The 21,137-nt window shown below is 39.3% G+C and overlaps 1 protein-coding gene across 1 annotated transcript in view; it reads left to right on the top strand.

The window, feature by feature from the left end:
• Positions 1–21,137, top strand: part of LOC126354333 (proton-coupled folate transporter-like) — a 231,414-nt gene that overhangs the window by 135,455 nt on the left and 74,822 nt on the right. The window contains exon 5 of the mRNA XM_050003899.1: positions 7,883–8,069. Coding sequence (XP_049859856.1) covers positions 7,883–8,069 — 187 coding nt within the window. The remainder of the gene's footprint in view (positions 1–7,882; positions 8,070–21,137) is intronic.

The following is a 21,137-nucleotide window of genomic DNA, read 5'->3' as shown; positions in this document are numbered from 1 at the left end:
TATAGACCCTCCCTTGCTTGCATTCCAGCAGCACTTTACTGCCCCCAACCTATCCCTGCTATACCTCCCCCTTGCCATCCCAGCCTCCTCCTCACACCAACCCGGTTGCCTCTCCTGTAATGCACTGCTGCTCACAGTTTGGATTTAGCTGCCAGAGACTGTGGTCATATGTGTGTGAGTTGCGTTTACGTGAGTGTGTGCATGTGTGTATTTTGTCTACTTTTGACAAAGGCTTGTTAGCTGAAAGCTAACTTTCAGAAAGTCCTTTTGTTGACTTTTTTTGTTGTGCCTTCCTGTGTCTCGGTATCTTCACTACATGATGAATAGCAAGTATGCTTTTCATTATATTGTTACAGTCCATCCTGGAATTTCCGTTGTTTGATTTTGCCTAAAGGGTTTTCTTCCACCCTACCCCAGTGTCGTTTTCCTTTGTTACTATTTTCTAATGCATTACTATACTCAGTGTTCATCCTTTCTCTTCTTTGCTGTGTTTATCTCATCCCCTTACAAATCAAAAGGCGTGCTCTACTTACGAGCCACACTCTATCAACCGTCTTGGCCGCACACAAAATATGGCTACAAGACCACACTTATTGTTGGTGCAGTATCATATGTCCCATATTACACCTGCTGATATAATTAATCCTATATCTTAATATTGATCAGGCTCCCTGCGTCCCTCTCGCATATTTTCACATGTTATTTCTCACACTTTTCCTGTGCCACATGAACTTCTATGCCGTCCTACCAACCCAACCCACCCCCAATTCCTTCCCCTCTCTGTTTCAGATCGTACCTATTAATTTCTCCTGATCTAATCACTTCTACTGTGCCCCTTTGATTGTTACCATGCACACACCTGCAGCCTACTTTATAGGTATTTTTATATTTCATGTGATCTCATTGTGAATTCACGCCAATTTCAATTGGTTTGTTCCCCTCACCATAGGCATATTTACTCATATTTCACCTTGTTCCCCGTATTTCATCAGTTTCTTCCTTTTCATAATTTTTTCTCATGTGTTTGACCTTACTTTGGCGAAATTTTTCAGATTTAATTCTGCTTTATTTACGTATTTATATGTGGTTTTTCCACCACCATGGATCCTTGCTCCTTCCATCTGTGTTAGTACAGAAAAGTTTTCATGTCCGTAACCAGAACCCAGTCACACATACTGTTCCTGCATTGTTACATGGCTCATGGGATTTCCCCCCCCCCCCCCCCCCCCCCCCCAAATGGCCTTGCCATCAATTTACCCATCTCCAGCAGCCACCCTTCCTTCCATAATGACTTACATCTGTTCAGATTCTGCCAATCCTTAGTCCTCACCAACATAGTTCTGTGAAACCAGATCACTCTACCCAAACCTCCTTGCAATATCTTCTCTCCATCTGTAAAATTCTCCAGCTGTGCAATCCCAAATTCGTAGATCCCATAACACACATTGAAACTCTTACCCTCCAGGAACTAGAGCAACACACACAATGCCCCCTCAGAAAAACTCTCCAACCTGCTCACTTCCTACTCCCGTCTTGAACGATCATTGTCCACCACCTCTACAACAACCTACAAACCTCCGCCATGCCCCCTGATAGCTGACAAACCTTGTCTTGCTGACCTTCTACACTTAGCCCACCCTCCAAAGCTCTCTCCCACCACCACACAGAATCCAGAACCCAAACAGACATGAAACACAGTAATGAACCTTATCTCTAAAGGTCTTAGCCTGCAAAAGTATCAGGCCTTTACAAGGGCCTCACCTTTTGCCCCACCCACAAATTAAGTCATGCAGGACTTGTTAAAGATCTTCTCGCCTTCTTCCAGTCCCTACTGTGGAAACGTTTTTTTGCCACCGACCATACCAGACTCAACCAGAGACCAATGTTGAACACTGCCTGACTCAGTTCTCTCCTCATCATTCCTCAAATCCCTCAACAGGCAAACCTATTCATCGACCATCTAGAAGAATCCTTTCTCAACGCCCAGACTCCCAAACACCTCACCTGGTTCAAATTCATTGATGACATTTTCACGATCTGGATCAAGGGTGAAGACACCCTATCCACATTCCTCCAGAACCTCAACTTCTTCACCCTGTTTGCTTCACCATGTCTTGCTCAAACCATCATTTCTGCAACTCAGCATCTCTGCTACGCAGAATTACATTGCAGCAATAAAACATAAACAGCCAAATAACAATAAAATAAAAAGTGTAATTGCCAAGAAAATGCACCATTTACAGTAGCAAAACTCAGTGCACACAGAAGCATCTGCCGGCAGCAGAATTTATCAATGGCATTTACGTTTTGTGAATTTGCTGTTTTCTCTTCGTTTACCTTTCTTGTGTCAAATGAAAACAAAACAGGTTTCTTTTGTTGGGAGCTATCATGTGGCTTAAAATAAAATCACATAATTACAGAGGACTGAAATGTGTTATTGGTTTCAGTTTTCTGATTTTATGTTATTTGAACATTATCGATAGTCAAGCAGTAATTATCTTTCAGAACAATGAAACTGTTTTTGTCAGTTCACTATAGGAACTTTGCCTTTATTGATCTCTTCACAGAGGCAGTCAAATTTTTTGATGTGAAGTGTTTCATTCTGCAGTATTGGCAAGGTTCAACTGTTTGCTGAATTTCAAGTGCATGTTTTCATCTAATAGTTCATATGGCATTATGCAATAATAAAGAGCCAAACATAAGATAATAGAGTACTGGTACTTCCAGAATACTGGCATCCAGAAGACCACACTGAAGAGTTTAATACCAAGTGGGGACCTACTTCAGTGTGAATATGCACATACAAATGTGCACTTTTGGCCAAACTGTGCATTAGAGTATGGTTTATGCAGCTCTGTCACACTTGGAGTATTCTCTGATGTTCTTTTCTGGTTTTGCCATAAGATCTCATAATGCTGTATACGTACAAACATACATAAATGTTTACTTCAAGATCACTAAGCAGGCAAATTTGGTCAGTAGTGTTGAATTAAATGTTTGACAGCATAATGTAACTGGATAGATAAACGTTTGTTCACCAATTGATGGCTGAAGAACATATCCATTAAAAAAAAAAAAAAAAAAAAAAAAAAAAAAAAAAAAAAAAAAAAGGTTTCACTTATGCAAGCTTTCAGAGCCTGTGGCTCCTTCATCCAGCAGAAGGGCTGAAGGGGAAGGAAGAGGGGTGTAAGGGAAGGAAGAGGGGTGTAGGGGAAGGAACTGGAGAGTTTTAGGGAAAGGAGTGAGTTTGGAAAAGTCACCCAGAACTCTGTGTCAGGGGAGACATCCCAGATGTAATGAGAATGAAAGACTGATTGTTGGGGACTGCACCTGGGAGCTTAAAGATGAAGACCTGGTAACATGGAAGACAGAGATTATCGTTAAAACATTGCACATGAGTTAATAAGAATGAAAATATAAGTGCATTGTTTGTAACAGAGCGCCTCCACAGCACAGTGGACGTGTGATATGGCAGAGGGAAAATTCCATCGCACAAGATCTTGAACTCCAAATAAACGGTAGAAAACAGGAAAAAAAAAATACTGAGATTTCACGAGGTTTCACTGTAATCCTGTGGACTGCTAGATGGAAAACAAAGAGCAAAAAAATTTTTCAAGTGATCAGCCACGCAGGAGCTCATGACAGCAATATCATCTAGATAATTAATGCAACACAGGACAGGCATAGTCAATTGCTCTAAAAATCATTTGAAAATAGCAGGGGTGCTGTCCACCCCAAAAATAAGGTACAAATATTGATAAAGACCAAAAGGAGTATTCAAAATCAGAAATAACAGAGACCCTTCGTCCACAAGGTCCTGCAGATACGCGTACGACAAATCAATTTTAGAAAAATACTTGCCACTCAATATTTTTGCCAACAGTTCCTCCTGGCGTGGGAGAGTGTACATATCCACAATTGACTGCACATTGACAGTGACACTGAAATGGCCACAGAGGCAAAGTTTCCCAAGCAGCTTCTGAACTACAACCAGCAAAGATGACCATTCACTAGCCATGGCAAGTTGCACCATCCCTAGAGATTGAAGTCTGTTCAATTCTGCATTCACTTGATCTTTAGGGTGACAGGAATAGGATGCACATGACAAAACGAGGCCGAACCATGGATTTCAAAGAAATATAAGAAGAAAAATGTGCAGCACACCCTACCTTCTGAAAACAAGTCCAAAAACTCTTCACACAGTGTTTCCATTTGAGGATATGTTACCTGATTGGACACTAGGTAAATTGTGTCAGCGATAGGAAATCCAAATGTGTCAAATACATCCATCCCAAACAAGTTCTGAACTCTGACATCAGCAACCACCAAAAATGTAATGGAACAAACAATTGACTCACAAATGGCAGATGCCATAAATTGTCCCAAACACACAATGTTCTGTTTGTTATAAGTGATTAGCTTCTGCATGGCCAGTGTCAGTGGGAGCAAGCCTATACTCATGTAAATTTGAGAATTCAATAATGTTATTGCAGCATCAGTGTTGATTTGTATCCGGAGCACTTGGAAAAAAACACTGAACTCGGTAAACAACTTGGAGGGATGTCACAAGCATTGGAATCACACAGTTTACATCCATGTCCATAGCCTGAGCAATTTTCTTTGAATGACACACAAAGGCAATGTGGCATTTCTTCCAGCAAGCATTACAAGTAGGACACTGCTTAGGACACACTGAATGTTTGTGCTGGACAGAACAGAAAGGACAAGAGAGGAACAAAGAATGCTGATGCTGGTAGTGTGGTGATTGCAGCTGCTTGGGCTGGCCTTGGTCTGCTTGGCATTGGACATGCATGTTCACCACCATCACTGTTGCTTTCTCATGGAAGCTATCTGTCATCCAAGTGGGCACATCTTGTGACACTGTTGGCACATTGCCACACACTTCAGTTTTGAAACCCGCTGCCTGAGAAACTTCAATAGATTGTGCTATTTGCAAAACTTCAGACATTGGGGGTTTTTCACAGAATAAAACCTTCTGGCACACTTCCTTGTCCAGAGCTAACCAAATAATTTCATCATGCACTATACAAGGGCACGAGTAATGAATTGACACTTATGGCTATGGCCATGAAATTCAGCCAGGCATTGTAAGACTGGTTTGGTTTCTTGTGGCTTCAGTACAGTTTAGCTCAAACTGCAGTGACATGCATTTGTTTGTGATGGTATTTGGACAATAAACTGCACATGTGATCAAAAGTAACAGCTGCTGGTTCTTGTAAAGGGGTAAGCTGACACAGTGATTGATACATTTTAGGTGGAATCTACAAGAGAGAGAAGGCTTTGCATAAACTTGAGTCTGTCACACTGAAAGCCAAAAAATGCTGTGTGAGTCTTTTTTTTGTAAACCTACTAATCATTGACTAAATCATCATACAAAGGAAAAGTTGGTGGGTGGACTAGTGGAATGATACCCTTTCTGTTAGTGAAAGCTGACAAAGTGATCACTGACAAAGATAGCTATTCAGTCAGGGCCATTAGCACGGTGTCCATAAGACTAACTTGATGAGACTGCACTTAAAAACTGTGCTTGTGAAAACCGTTCCAAACTTTTTGCCAATTGTGTAGTAATCAAGTAATATGCAAAACTGATCTACGTAACAAAAATAAAGTGTTTTACATAAACCTCAGAACAGTAACAGAAGTAAATCTCTTATGAATCCACATGCAACAAAGACACAGAACAACAGATGTTAATGGTATTACTGGAAGAATGTGAGAGAATTAGTCACCACTGGTCTGTCCATATATATATGTTAGTCGTCCACAGTCAGTGTATCGGAGGCCGCACCGCGTGCACACCTCACACTGGTAGTCTCTAGCGGTTGGCCTGCACTGATACAGTTGGCGGTCAATTCAAGCATGCACACATGGCAACACAAATATATATATGGCATTTACATATGCCTGCCAGTGTCTGTATATGTGTGTGTGTGTGTGTGTGTGTGTGTGTGTGTGTGTGTGTGTGTGTGTGTGTGTGTGTGTGTGTGTGTGTGTGCGCGCGCGCGCGCGTGTATATCTGTCCTTTCTTCCCCCTAAGGTAAGTCTTTCCACTCCCAGAATTGGAATAACTCCTTACCCTCTCCCTTAAAACCCACATTCTTTCGTCTTTCCCTCTCCTTCCCTCTTTCCTGATGAAGCAACCAGGGGTTGTGAAAGCTTGAATATTTGTGTGTGTGTTTGTGATTTTGATGGTGTCTATCAACATACCAGTCTTTCTCGTTTGGTAAGTTAAAGCATCTTTGTTTTTTATATATATTTTTCCCGTGTGGAATGTTTCCCTCTATTAGATTCTTATTATTAGTATTGTATACATCCATTGGGCCTTCAAAGTCTGGATGAGGATCTCCTAAAAACTACACTCCTGGAAATGGAAAAAAGAACACATTGACACCAGTGTGTCAGACCCACCATACTTGCTCCGGACACTGCGAGAGGGCTGTACAAGCAATGATCACACGCACGGCACAGCGGACACACCAGGAACCGCGGTGTTGGCCGTCGAATGGCGCTAGCTGCGCAGCATTTGTGCACCGCCGCCGTCAGTGTCAGCCAGTTTGCCGTGACATACGGAGCTCCATCGCAGTCTTTGACACTGGTAGCATGCCGCGACGGCGTGGACGTGAACCGTATGTGCAGTTGACGGACTTTGAGCGAGGGCGTATAGTGGGCATGCGGGAGGCCGGGTGGACGTACCGCCGAATTGCTCAACACGTGGGCGTGAGGTCTCCACAGTACATCGATGTTGTCGCCAGTTGTCGGCGGAAGGTGCACGTGCCCGTCGACCTGGGACCGGACCGCAGCGACGCATGGATGCACGCCAAGACCGTAGGATCCTACGCAGTGCCGTAGGGGACCGCACCGCCACTTCCCAGCAAATTAGGGACACTGTTGCTCCTGGGGTATCAGCGAGGACCATTCGCAACTGTCTCATGAAGCTGGGCTACGTTCCCGCACACCGTTAGGCCGTCTTCCACTCACGCCCAAACATCGTGCAGCCCGCCTCCAGTGGTGTCGCGACAGGCGTGAATGGAGGGACGAATGGAGACGTGTCGTCTTCAGCGATGAGAGTCGTTCTGCCTTGGTGCCAATGATGGTCGTATGCGCGTTTGGCGCCGTGCAGGTGAGCGCCACAATCAGGACTGCATATGACCGAGGCACACAGGGCCAACACCCGGCATCATGGTGTGGGGAGCGATCTCCTACAATGGCCGTACACCTCTGGTGATCGTCGAGGGGACACTGAATAGTGCACGGTACATCCAAACCGTCATCGAACCCATCGTTCTACCATTCCTAGACCGGCAAGGGACTTGCTGTTCCAACAGGACAATGCACGTCCGCATGTATCCCGTGCCACCCAACGTGCTCTAGAAGGTGTAAGTCAACTACCCTGGCCAGCAAGATCTCCGGATCTGTACCCCATTGAGCATGTTTGGGACTGGATGAAGTGTCGTTTCACGCGGTCTGCAAGTCCAGCACGAACGCTGGTCCAACTGAGGCGCCAGGTGGAAATGGTATGGCAAGCCGTTCCACAGGACTACATCTAGCATCTCTACGATCGTCTCCATGGGAGAATAGCAGCCTGCATTGCTGCGAAAGGTGGATATACACTGTACTAGAGCCGACATTGTGCATGCTCTGTTGCCTGTGTCTATGTGCCTGTGGTTCTGTCAGTGTGATCATGTGATGTATCTGACCCCAGGAATGTGTCAATAAAGTTTCCCCTTCCTGGGACAATGAATTCACGGTGTTCTTATTTCAATTTCCAGGAGTGTGTTATTATTATTATTACATTGTAGGATAAAGTAAGTGATTTTAATATATTTTTTAGTTATTATAAAGTTATTTTTTTCTTTTTTAGGCTCAGTTTAGTGGAAGTATCTGTGAGTCTGAGTGCAATCAGTGGCAATGCAGTTTGTGCACCATTGTATAAAGCCTATGGATTTGTTGGCATATTTACAACTGCAGCTGGTCTGTGTCTGGTGGGCTTCTTTTATGTACTGTTCCTGCTACCAGAATCAATCACTCCACCGCATTCTCAGTCAGAGGTAACTTTTTTTTCCCCTCGAGTCAAAGGTTGATTGGCTTATTCATCTTGTTCTATGGATCCCATCATGAAGAAGAGCCTTTAGGGACAAGGAATGAATTGGGACATACATTAACTCTGAAAAGCAGCAATAATAAAGGGGATTAATAAATAATTTTCATTAAATGTCTGTACCCTGTTTGTGTGTTCTCAAACCAAATTCAACATAGTGAAATTAACAAGAATGTCACCAAATTTGAAAAAAGGCCCTGCCTCCTTAAATACATCAAACAATGACTCATGATCTCGTATTACTGGTGTAAACATCCATATTAATGTTTATCATAGAGCAATAATTCATCTTCGTACAATAAGAGAAGGTGCCTGTTTACAGTGAATGTTTGCTACTTGTCAAGCTGCTGACAGTAACCTTCTATTCTTGAGCCTACCTAATCAGAAAATTTGTTGAAGAAGTGCTTAATAATGTGTTTCTAATTTTTTTATGAATATGTATGGATCTCAAACTCTTGTTTTATGTTAGAAGAGTACTTGCTAAAGACCTTCACATAAGACTACATAATCCTTCTCTGAATTTTGGACAAGGATGCAAAGCCTATACTGACATTATTTTTCTTTCTTGTATTATGGTTGTATAAATCACTATGCACATCACATTTGTTTTATTTTTCTTTATTTTATTTTATTTTATTTTTATTTTTATTTTTTTTACAATCATATTGACCAACTAGGATCACATTAACAATTTCAGTTCCACTTCTTCCTTTGTTGTTGTTTCCTGTTTTTCCAGTATTCCCTCATTTTCTCCCCATGAAGTCTCTTCCTTTCTACTGTCCATGTTGTTCCCGACTTTTTATTTCTTCTGCTTTGAAAACCCTCCAAATTTACTGTTTTATTTTTAAAACAGTTTCTTTCTGCTATTTTTGATTCTTTGATGTTGTTTCTTTGTAGATTTTTCCTTACTTCTGCAATCCATGTTATAGTCAAGTTCTTCTTCCAGAAATATAGGAGTATTTATTTTGTTAGTCTGTGTCCATGCATTCGGTAGAGGTGTCCAAAACTGGTTAATCTTTGTTTGGCCACTACTTCAGATATTTTCTCTATATTTTTGTAGATCTCCTCATTACTTCTTATTTTCCAACCATCTGCAGTTTTTATTGCACCCTTTATTTTTCTAATAATCCTTCTCCAGGATTCTTCTTTATTAGCAACAAACATCATTAAGTAGTAAATGTAGTTTGAAATGAAGGTAATAATACCAAGGTCTTTGAGGAGGCTTTGGCAAGATAGCAGATTTTTTGAATTATACTGTATTCTTATTGCTTACTTTTGGTGAATGAATACTTTATTTCCTGTAGCTGTATTCCCCACAAGACAATTCATTTGGGTAACAATAAGTCTAAGCATGCAAAATAAACTAGTATTCTGGTCTTCAACTAAGACATTGAGAGATACTTTCAGCTGCAAAACGTGCCAAACTCAGCTTCATGATTTGATTAGCCATGTGTTGACTCCATGTTAGCTTGTTACCTAGTTAACCCTCTAAGCATTTTAGGTATACTTTTTCATTTAATGTATAACAAATATTGTTTATTTCTTGCACTAACAGTTAATAGCAGGAAACCACATAATACAAGAAATTAAGATACTAATACTCTGTCAAAACACTGTAACAGCAAGTTCTTATGGCATAGTGGAATTTATAACTTCTTAGTGGTGGCACACAATGATTCTGCTGCCATCAGTTTACATTTCATTTAAGGACTGCAAGGGTAATGTAAGAAAAATTAGGACATGTTCAGAGAAATACAGACAGTTGTTCTTCTCTTGCTCCATTTCTACATCTACATGACTACTCTGCAATTCACATTTAAGTGCTTGGCAGAGGGTTCATCGAACCACAATCATACTATCTCTCTACTATTCCACTCCCGAACAGCGAGCTGGAAAAACGAACACCTAAACCTTTCTGTTCGAGCTCTTGGCATGCTTACTTTCATTCTATCATGTCATATGGGATCATTTTATGGAGTAATTTATCAAATTGAGCACAAGTATTTAGAGTGCAAAAGCATGTTAATAGGACTCATTTGTGCTGTAAATTCAAGAACATCAGTAGAAGCTTGTTTAAGTAACTGGTAATTCTAATTAATGCTTCTCAGTACATTTTTCCTTAATTAAATTTGATACAAATAATGTATTTCTATTTTCAAGCAACAGCTCAATACAGGATGTTTATAAATGAATATTGGGGTTTTAACACTTTATAATATTTATTACATTAAACTTACAGTTATAAATGATATGTCAAATGAAAAAGCAACTCAAACAGTTGTGTTTGGCACCAGCGCACATGTGCAGCATGCAATGTTTCTGCCTCAATTGGTTGAACTTCACTGTAACCAAGTGCTGGATAAGACGCAAGGGGCCCAATGGCAGGGCATGCTTTGCATGGCCTCCACGTTCACCCGACCGAACGCCATGTGATTTTTTCCTTTGGGGCTTCATGAAGGATCATGTGTATGTGCCTCAGACCAGCAGACCACCCTTAATTAAAAACTGGATTGAAGCAGCTGTTGCTACAATCACTGTAGACACAATTATCAACATTTGGGAAGAACTTGGCTATAGACTTGATGTGTACGGTGTGACAAATAGTGCTCAAATTGAACATTTATAGTGTTCTTGGTAAAACTGTTTGAGTTGCTCTTTCATTTGACATATCATTTATGACTGTAAGTTTAATATAATAAATATTATAAAGCATTAAAACCCCAATATTCATTTATAAACACCCTGTACATAGTATAAGAACAATCAACATAGAGACCTAAAATCAATTACCTTGGTCCAAAAAGGGGTCCAGTATTCAGGAACACACATTTTCAATAAATTGCCAGCAGCCAGTAAAAACTCAATTTCAGACAAAGCAAATTTAAACAGAGTTGGAAGTGCTTTTTGGTTAGCAACTCCTTCTCCTCTGTAGATGAGTATCTTAACAGGGGCTGTGAGACCAGCATAAGTAAAATGTGTCTTAAATTTCAGTTTTTGACATCATTTGGTCATGTCAGTCATGATTAGGCATTTTGTGTGTGATAAATTTGTTAAAAGTGCACACTATGTTTCATTCTGACACTGTATTAATTCTGCAAATATTAGCAGTTCCAGTTTACTGAAATGTATTCACATATTTTGACAATCTCCTGACAAATGATCAGAGAAGTGAGTATTACATTCAGATGTGCAATGTTCTTTGTGCTATATTTTCTGACATTTTCCACACCCACAGGAATCATCTCATATTTGGGTATATGGAATGAAAACTGAATCTCATATAATGTAATGAAACAAGAAAGGGAATGAGTAGTAGTGGTACGAAGTACCCTCCATCATGTACCATATAGTTGTTTGCAAAGTAGATGTAGATATAGATTTAGATTTTTGAAATAACTGTATATGGGTGGTATAAACAATGTGAGCCATAACAAATCTAGTTCATTTTTATTCGATTGTTTATTGGTATGTGCAGCCTTTGCTGTAACTGAGAACAAGTAATCATTGGAATTGGTTGGCAGTGTTTCAGCATGTCATTATACCAGCCACAGATATCATATGTGCAGTCAATTTAAATATTCACATTGTTTGTATCGAAGCACATTAAAAAAAGGAAACAATTGTCACCCTGTGGAGAAAACACACTAATATTGTGTAACATTGCAGCTAGCCTTGATAATGGCCTGAATTGATTGCTACATTTAACCCTCTGTTCCAAATAGTCTCAGACATTCTATATGTGATTAAGATCCAGTGACACAATGAGCTACTCCAGGTGTGATAAAATGCCCGAGTGTTCGTCAGACCAGACATGTGAATGTGGCTATTGGTGTTAGGGAAGATGGAAGTGTTCAGAACACACTTTTCAAGAAGGTGTAGAAGAAAGGGCAACACTTGTTCACTGAGAATGTTAAAATAAACATGGTTCATGTTCACTGAACCTGAAGGAGTGAGCCCACATCACTGTATGAAATGCACATCAAAACATCACAGAACCCCCCCTATAACCAGAAAACATTGGCCTACTTCTTTGGGCAAGGCACTCAGTGCCATCATTCATTTGGAAAGAGGCATAATCTTGATTTAAACACTTGAGGAATAAAGGAGACCACTTACTGAAAAACAGAAGTGTTGAGTTGTTGGCAGACACACTCAAGAAAACATGGGTGGGATGGGTAGAGAGAGAGAGAGTGAGAGAGGCAGGAGACAGGAAGAAGGGTTCTGGGTGGGTGCACAGCAGCTCATTAGGAGACAGCTGATTTGCCAGCTACAAATGCAGGAGTGAGGAGTGGAAGGTGCACAGGAAAGGCATGTGACCCACATGTGCCAAAGCTGGTGGGGAGTAGTGCACACTGATGGTGTGTAGGGACATGTATTACAATGGGTGATAGGATGGAGGAAGGAGAAACTGTTGGGCAGAGTGTGCAGGGTGCAGGGACAGTGGGTTACTGGAGACTGATTGAGACCAGGATGATTACAGGAGAGAAGGACAGTTGCAAGGGCTACTCCCATCTGTATAGTTCAGAGAAACGGATGGAGTAGGTAAGGATCAAGATGCCAAGTTTCTGAAGCAGCCATTGAAACTGAGCATGTTATGCTCTGTTGCATGTTGTACTACTGCCCCACAACAGCCCCACCCATGAAGAGACCTAAGTACACAATGTTGAAAGTGGGGAACTTAAAAATATATTAGTTGTAGCTCATGATCACACTTGTGCAAGCAGCTACCACTGAATATTCCTTGTCAGTTACTGATGAAAAATGCTGCAGAAGATGATAAACTCCTGCATAGTATGAATACTAGACTCCACAGGTTTCCAGTGTGGGTTGAGGATAATTTATCCTTACTGAAGGTGACAGAACAATAAACATTCATATGTAAGCATAATGAAATTGATAATCTCTATTTTATTATTGTTATTTTTTTGCTTACAGATGTCAGAAAAAAGTAGTTTGTGATAAAACATTATTGTGTTCCTAAAAGTCACTAATCTAGTTGCAGAAATTAGAAGGTATAATTTAATGCAGAAAATAAACAGCTATATCTTTCTCAGTACATAGGCAGCTCGTAAAATTCCATGTAAAGTTGCATAATTGCTCAGTTTGAATTACTTGTTAAAAACAGCAATTGAATTGGTGTCATCTGTCCCATGAAAACCTATTCACAAACTTTAAAAGACCAGTATTGAGTGAGTAATATACTACATCGCTCAAATTCAACAAAAAAAAAAAAAAAAAAAAAAAAAAAAAAAAAAAAAAAAAAAAAAAGAGTCAAGCAGTATAGTGACTGTTAAAGCTGCAGCATTTTTCATCTCAGTTGACTACGTTAAATCTGCAGTTTCCCTGTCACTGTTGCAACACCTGTCTCCTTCACCTTCACAATCTTTGCTGGAGACAATGAGGCTCATTTGTCCTTGAAGACAAGAATAGAATTACTGCAGCTTACACAGAGGCATTTACGCAGACACCCTTTCTACACTCCACACACAGAACAGAGAAAAACCCTAATACATGGTTCAATAAAAAGTACTTCACAGTGGTTTGCAGAGTATGAATGTAGATGTAGAAGGAATTCCTAGGATTGTTCATGTGAGTAGGTTATCAACAATTGTAACTTGTTGTTTGTATTGTGACATTTATGTCCTCATACAGATATGTAAAAAATAAATTAAGTCCAAAAGTTCTGATTTTAGATTGCATATGCTTCAGCCACCAGTTGAGGCACAGTGCAAATCATATAGTTCTTATAACACAAAACAAAGGTAACTGCAAGGGGGGGGGGGGGGGGGGATTATCAGACAATAGTAAGCACTTGCCCCTCCTGGAATCTGGGTACAGACATCTTTTCATTACAGAATTTGCTAACATTTCAAGCAGTCATTTACTGTGACTCCCCTAAACTGCAGATTTAACATTGCTGACCAAGACGAAAAATACTGCAGCTTTAACAATCTCGATATAGCTTGATTTTTCTTAGTTGACATGCTGTTCACATGAAATTATGCTGATTTCTTGGTGTGGCTGCAGTTAAGATGTTGATATGTGGTAAAGATGTGTATGAGCCTTTGCAGAACCATTACAAATTAGAGTCTCCATTTTTTTTCTCTCTTGCTATCTTGTTCAATCCTCTCTGAGCTGCAGAAGAGAACTGATCTCTCATCCCAGTGTGTGGATTCCATTGCCGATTCCCAACACATAAACATGGCTGCAGTATGCATGACACACAGAACTGTCCCCAATTCCCTCTTCACCCCATCCCCCACCCCCCTACCCACTTTTTCATGCTCCTTAGAATGTCAACTGTAGTTTACCATTAATCTATGGATAAAGAAAAACCATGGTGGTTTCCTGATTCTGCACTCAATTTTACACAACAAGGCTATTGTAATTCTCTTGGAAGAATACAACTACACAGTATTGCTGGTATTTACATCTATATTTAATCCTGAACATATTGGTCAGTAAAAGGAAGGGCCATTTTTTGCCTTTGGAGAGTGTAAAATTCAAGTTCAAAAAGATGTGCTCTCCAAGCTTAGAGCCTTTTCAAAGTCTATGGGTGCAACACTGAACCACATACACGTGATGTGTGTGATATTTGTTATGTGATATGTGATTTATTCGGCTCATTACATACAATTATTTGATTTGATTTACAGGAGACATGTCAAGGTTACCTCTTTTTAAGAGAAATTTTAAGTTTACATTATATTTTACATTTCTAAGTTACAGCTACACAAGTACATGAAATAATACATGTAATACAATTCCTGTGTTCAGACTGTGTAACTGTCCTCCGTTAATTCTTTGACAAAATAATAACACTTTTCCACCAGAAGAGTAAAGAGCAATCTTTTCAGTGAATGAAGCTACATCTTAAATATATTCTGCCTTATATTGTGTTGAAAATTTTTAACCTCATATACTCTGGGGTTTGAAACGATGTGTTGGAAGTTTGAAATTATCTCTGTCGTGAGTGCTGTAGTTGTGGTCAAAATGGAAAGTGTCTAGTGTATGTTGATAATTTATATAAGAACACCACCACCTCATATATGCAAAGTGAAGGAATAGATAATATTTTTAAATTTTATAACTGTGGTCGACAGGATTCCTGTTTTTTTCCATCACACATGTTTCTAATTACTTTCTTTTGTAATACTAGGAGTCTAGTGACATTTGCTGAATTTCCCCAGAAGATTATCCCATAACGAATAACTGACTCAAAGTAGCAGTGAGAAACTATCTTTCTGGTATCCCTGATGGTGGCACCTGACAAAATACACATTGCAAATGCCAAGCTGTTCACTTTATTTGCTAAGTAATCTATGTGTACCTTCCAATTTAAATTTTTATCAAGATTTAGGCCTAAGAACTTCACATGGTTTGCTTCTGTGATATCCTGATCATTGCAAGTTATCTTTATTTCAGTCCTTTCTACTGATTTAGCTTCAAAATGTATCATTTTGGTTTTAGTTACATTTAGTTTTACTCCGTTTTGATGGAACCAGGATTCGAGTTTTTCTAAAGTATTTTTGGCTTTTTCTGGAATACTTTCAGATATCTCGTTTTCAATTAGAACTGATGTATCATCAGCAAATAAGACTGAATGAGCATCATTAGCAAGTGGTAAGTAATTTACGTAAAAAAGAAACATATAGGGACCCAATATCAAACCTTGTGGGACTCCTTGGGGAACTGTTTTCCAGTCTGAGGAATAATTGGTTCCATTTGAAGTTAAAATTACTCTTTGTTTCCTATCTGAGAGATAAGAGCTAAACCGTTTTAAAGCAGTGTCCCTGATTCCATACATCTGTAATTTGTGGAGGATTAGTCCATGGTTTGCTAAATCAAAAGCTTTAGTTAGATCACAGAATACTCCTGTGACCTTTCAACACTCATCTAAAGTGGGGCATAAGAAATTTATTAATTTGTTTTTCTGCAGTCTTTTCAAATACTTTAGAGAAGACCGGCAGAAGATAGATAGGGTGGTAATACCCCATATGTTCTGTCAATCCTTTTTTAAATAGAGGTTTGATCTCAGCATATTTCAATACATTTGGAAAACATCCCTGTTCAAAAGTTTCATTTATAATAATTGACAGTGGTTGAGAAATAATATCGTACACAAACTTGATTACATATGTGCTTATTTCATCCCACCCATGTGAGGTTTCATTTTTTAGAGACAATATTTTCTTTTCCACATCCTTTGGGTGATTTTCTTCAAATTGTGCAAAAAATGTGTTCTGCCTGTTTTCCAAATTTGTAATGCCTTGATAGAGTGTCATATCCATATTTGATATTACTACATTTAGGAAGAATTCATTGAAACAACTTGACATCTGAACAGGGTTTACTATAATTTCATTTTCATGTCTAATTTTCAAAAAATCATGAATTTTTACTTTGGCTCCTAACTGAACAACTGATGACACCTTTGAATCAAAAAGTGACATCTATATTCATATTAATAATATAAAAAGATGTACTGCGCATGTACTATTGAAATATGCTTACAAATTAAGAACCTCAGTTGAAAGTAGTAAATAAGACAACTATCAACATTTAGAGACACAATACATCTTGTGTTCTTTTTAAATTTAGTTCTAGGGATATGAGTCACCAAATTAGTTATATCCAAAAATATTTGTTCTTGCCTCTCTCTTAGAAAAATTTCTATGGGCATCCAAGACAGAAAATATTACTTTTAACCTATTCAGTGTGAGCGAGCTGGCACACTTCTCCAGTCCCTAGCCAGTGATGAAGGGCATACTGGTGTACTCCCCTGTGTAACAGGGGGAAGTAAGGACTTTATTACTGAATTATGAAAGATGTAAAGCCTTTTGTTTCATCTGTATTTGTTATATATTGTATACACATCTTATAGGCATTAAAAGGAGAAAGAACCATCTCAGATTTCTGAATTACACCTTGACATCTCATGGTATCAACCATTTTCTCAGAAAACTTTGAGTACACAAATTTCCTCTTCATTATTCCCTCTTTTTTGGTTCTGAAGTAATCACTTCTAATGGATTACCTCTACAGTTCTTTCTGAGGATTCCTGAAACATATGTGTTGTTCTGAAAATGTTCTTGGATGTGGTTGATACTGTTACAGAAATTATCCACAAATAATTAATGCCCAACCCCAATTTTCCATCCTGTAATGTATGGACAGCTGCACTAACATGCCTGCTTCCACCAACCTCTTGATCAGAGGCATCTCTATAGGTACAATAACCCTCAGGACTAACACAGATGACTCTTTCAACATATAAAGTTGTTGTTGTTGTGGTCTTCAGTCCTGAGACTGGTTTGATACTGCTCTCCATGCTACTCTATCCTGTGCACACTTCTTCATCTCCCAGTACCTACTGCATCCTACATCCTTCTGAATCTGTTTAGTGTATTCATCTCTTGGTCTCCCTCAACAATTTTTACCCTCTATTCTTCCCTCCAATACTAAATTGGTGATCCCTTGATGCCTCAGAACATGTCCTACCAACCGATCCCTTCTTATAGTCAAGTTGTACCACAAATTTCTCTTCTCCCCAATTCTATTCAGCACATCCTCATTAGTTATGTGATTTACCCATCTAATTTCAGAATTTTTCTGTAGCACCACATTTCAAAAGGTTCTATTCTCTTCTTGTCCAAACTAGTTATCGTCTGTGTTTCACTTCCATACATGGCTATGCTCCATACAAATACTTTCAGAAACGACTTCATGACACTTAGATCTATACTTGATGTTAACAAATTTCTCTTCTTCAGAAATGCTTTCCTTGCCATTGCCAGTATACATTTTATATCCTCTCTACTTCCCCCATCATCAGTTATTTTGCTCCCCAAATAGCAAAACTCCTTTACTACTTTAAGTGTCTCATTTCCTAATCTAATTCCCTTAGCATCACCCGACTTAATTTGACTATATTCCATTATCCTCATTTTGCTTTTGTTGATGTTCATCTTATATCCTCCTTTCAAGACACTATCCATTCCGTTCAACTGCTCTTCTAAGTCCTTTGCTGTCTCTGACCGAATTACAATGTCATCGGCGAACCTCAAAGTGTTTACTCCTTCTCCAAGGATTTTAATACCTACTCTGAATTTTTCTTTTGTTGCCTTCAGTGCTTGCTCAATATACACATTGAATAATTTCGGGGAGAGGCTACAACCCTGTCTCACTCCCTTCCCAACCACTGCTTCCCTTTCATGTCCCTCGACTCTTATAACTGCCATCTGCTTTCTGTACAAATTGTAAATAGCCTGCCACCTTCAGAATTTGAAAGAGAGTATTCCATTCAACATTGTCAAAAGCTTTCTCTAAGTCAACATATGCTAGAAACGTAGGTCTGCCTTTCCTTAATCTAGCTACTAAGATAAGTCATAGGGTCAGTATTGACTCACGTGTTCCAATATTTCTATGGAATCCAAACTGATCTTCCCTGGGGTTGGCTTCTACCAGTTTTTCCATTCATCTGTAAAGAATTTGCGTTAGTATTTTTCATCTGTGACTTATTAAACTGATAGTTTGGTAATGTTAATGTCTGTCAGCACCTGCGTTTTTTTTTCGATTGGAATTATTATATTCTTCTTGAAGTCTGAGGGTATTTCGCCTGTCTCATACATCTTGCTCACCAGATGGTAGAGTTTTGTCAGGACTGGGTCTCCTAAGGCTGCCAGTAGCTCTAATGGAATGTTGTCTACTCCCAGGGCCTTGTTACGACTCAGGTCTTTCAGTGCTCTGTCAAACTCTACACGCAGTATCATATCTCCCATTTCATCTTCATCTACATCCTCTTCCATATCCATAATATTGTCCTCAAGTACGTTGCCCTTGTATAGACCCTTATATACTCCTTCCATCTTTCTGCTTTCCCTTATTTGCTTAGAACTGGGTTTTCATCTGAGCTCTTGATATTCAGACAAGTGGCTCTCTCTTCTCCAAAGGTCTCTTTAATTTTCCTGTAGGATGTATCTATCTTACCCCTAATGAGATAAGCCTCTATGTCCTTATGTTTGTCCTTTAGCCATGCCTCCTTAGCCATTTTTCACTTCCTGTCGATCTCTTTTTTGAGACGTTTGTATTCCTTTATGCCTGCTTCATTTACTACATTTTTATATTTTCTCCTTTCATCAATTCAATTCAATATATCTTCTGTTACCCAAGGTTTTCTACTAGCCCTCGTCTTTTACCTACTTGATCCTCTGCTGCTTTCACTTTTTCATCTCTCAAAGCTACCCATTCTTCTTCTACTGTATTTATTTCCCCAATTCCTGTCAATTGTTCCCTTATGCTCTCCCTGAAACTCTGTACAACCTCTGGTTCTTTCAGTTTATCCAGGTCCCATCTCCATAAATTCCCACCTTTTTGCAGTTTCTTCAGTTTTAATCTACAGTTCATAACCAATAGATTGTGGTCAGAGTCCACTTCTGCCCCTGGAAATGTCTTACAATTTAAAACCTGGTTCCTAAATCTCTGTCTTCCCATTATATAATCCATCTGAAACCTGTCAGTATCTCCAGGCTTCTTCCATGTATACAACCTCATTTTATGATTCTTGAACCAAGTCTTAGGTATGATTAAGTTGTACTCTGTGTAAAATTCTACCAGGCGGCTTCCTCTTTCATTTCTTACCCCCAATCTATATTCACCTACTATGTTTCCTTCTCTCCCTTTTCCTACTACCGAATTCCACTCACCCATGACTATTAAATTGTCATCTCCTTTCACTATCTGAATAATTTATTTTATTTCATCACACATTTCTTCAATTCCTTCATCATCTGCAGAGCTATTTGGCATATAAACTTGTACTACTGTAGTAGGCGTGGGCTTCATGTCTATCTTGGCCACAATAATGCGTTCACTATGCTGTTTGTAGTAGCTTACCCACACTCCTATTTTTTTATTCATTATTAAACCTACTCCTGCATTACACCTATTGGATTTTGTATGTATAACCCTGTATTCACCTGACCAAAAGTCTTGTTCCTCCTGCCATCGAACTTCACTAATTCCCACTATATCTAACTTTAACCTGTCTATTTCCCTTTTTAAATTTTCTAACCTACCTGCCTGATTAAGGGTTCTGACATTCCATGCTCCGATCCGTAGAATGCCAGTTTTCTTTCTCTTGATAATGACGTCCTCTTGAGTAGTCACCGTCTGGAGATCCGAATGGGAGACTATTTCTCCTCGGGAATATTTTACTCAAGAGGATACCATCATCATTTAATCATACAGTAAAGCTGCATGCCCTCGGGAAAAATATAAAGTTATAAAGTTTAATTCCATAATTGTGAACCTTAGTCCTTACATATTGTCAGAAAATGAGTATACTGCTCCACAGAACCATGGATTCATCTGTTGTGAAATTTTGGTGTGTAATATAAGTCTGTCCATTGTCTTATGAAAAATATGTAACAGGGGTTGAATTTTGTGCAGCCTGTCAGAAGGTGTAGGTTCAGTGGTTCTGGATATTTTGCAAAATGCAAATCTTGCAAGTTTCCAAAAAATCTGTCTGTGCCCATAACTCGTAGAAAGCCTTGTAATCCAGAGAGTGCAGGTCAGTGCTCCAATAGTTACTCATTCTGCTCAATGGGATAGTTCCCATGTGGTAAAGTAAGTCAAGAAACATCCTGAATTCTTCTACCTCCAGGGACTTCCAATGTTTTACCAATGATTTAGGATGTATGGCCACTCTGCCTAAAAATCGGGTGTAAAGATTTGTTTGTGTCACAATACGGTCAAGGGAGTTCATCAACTGGTAATAGTTTTAGGAAGTCTAATGGAGTATTTAGGTGAGTCATGCCAACAGTTAGTTCAGATTTATTTCAAAAGGCACATCAGTTGTTTTAGGGACTTGCCTGGTCCATTGTCTGGAGAGGGGACAATTACCTGCAGTGCCGAGTCAGATACTTGGGATTCATCATCTTCATAGGAATCTTCATGTTCTTCAGGTAATAAAACAACTCCTCATCATCATTATCATGAATGTTTTCGAAGATGTCCT

Source organism: Schistocerca gregaria, chromosome 3, assembly GCF_023897955.1.
Source record: "Schistocerca gregaria isolate iqSchGreg1 chromosome 3, iqSchGreg1.2, whole genome shotgun sequence".
NCBI lineage: Eukaryota > Metazoa > Arthropoda > Insecta > Orthoptera > Acrididae > Schistocerca > Schistocerca gregaria.
This window is presented reverse-complemented; position numbering and strand designations above follow the sequence as displayed.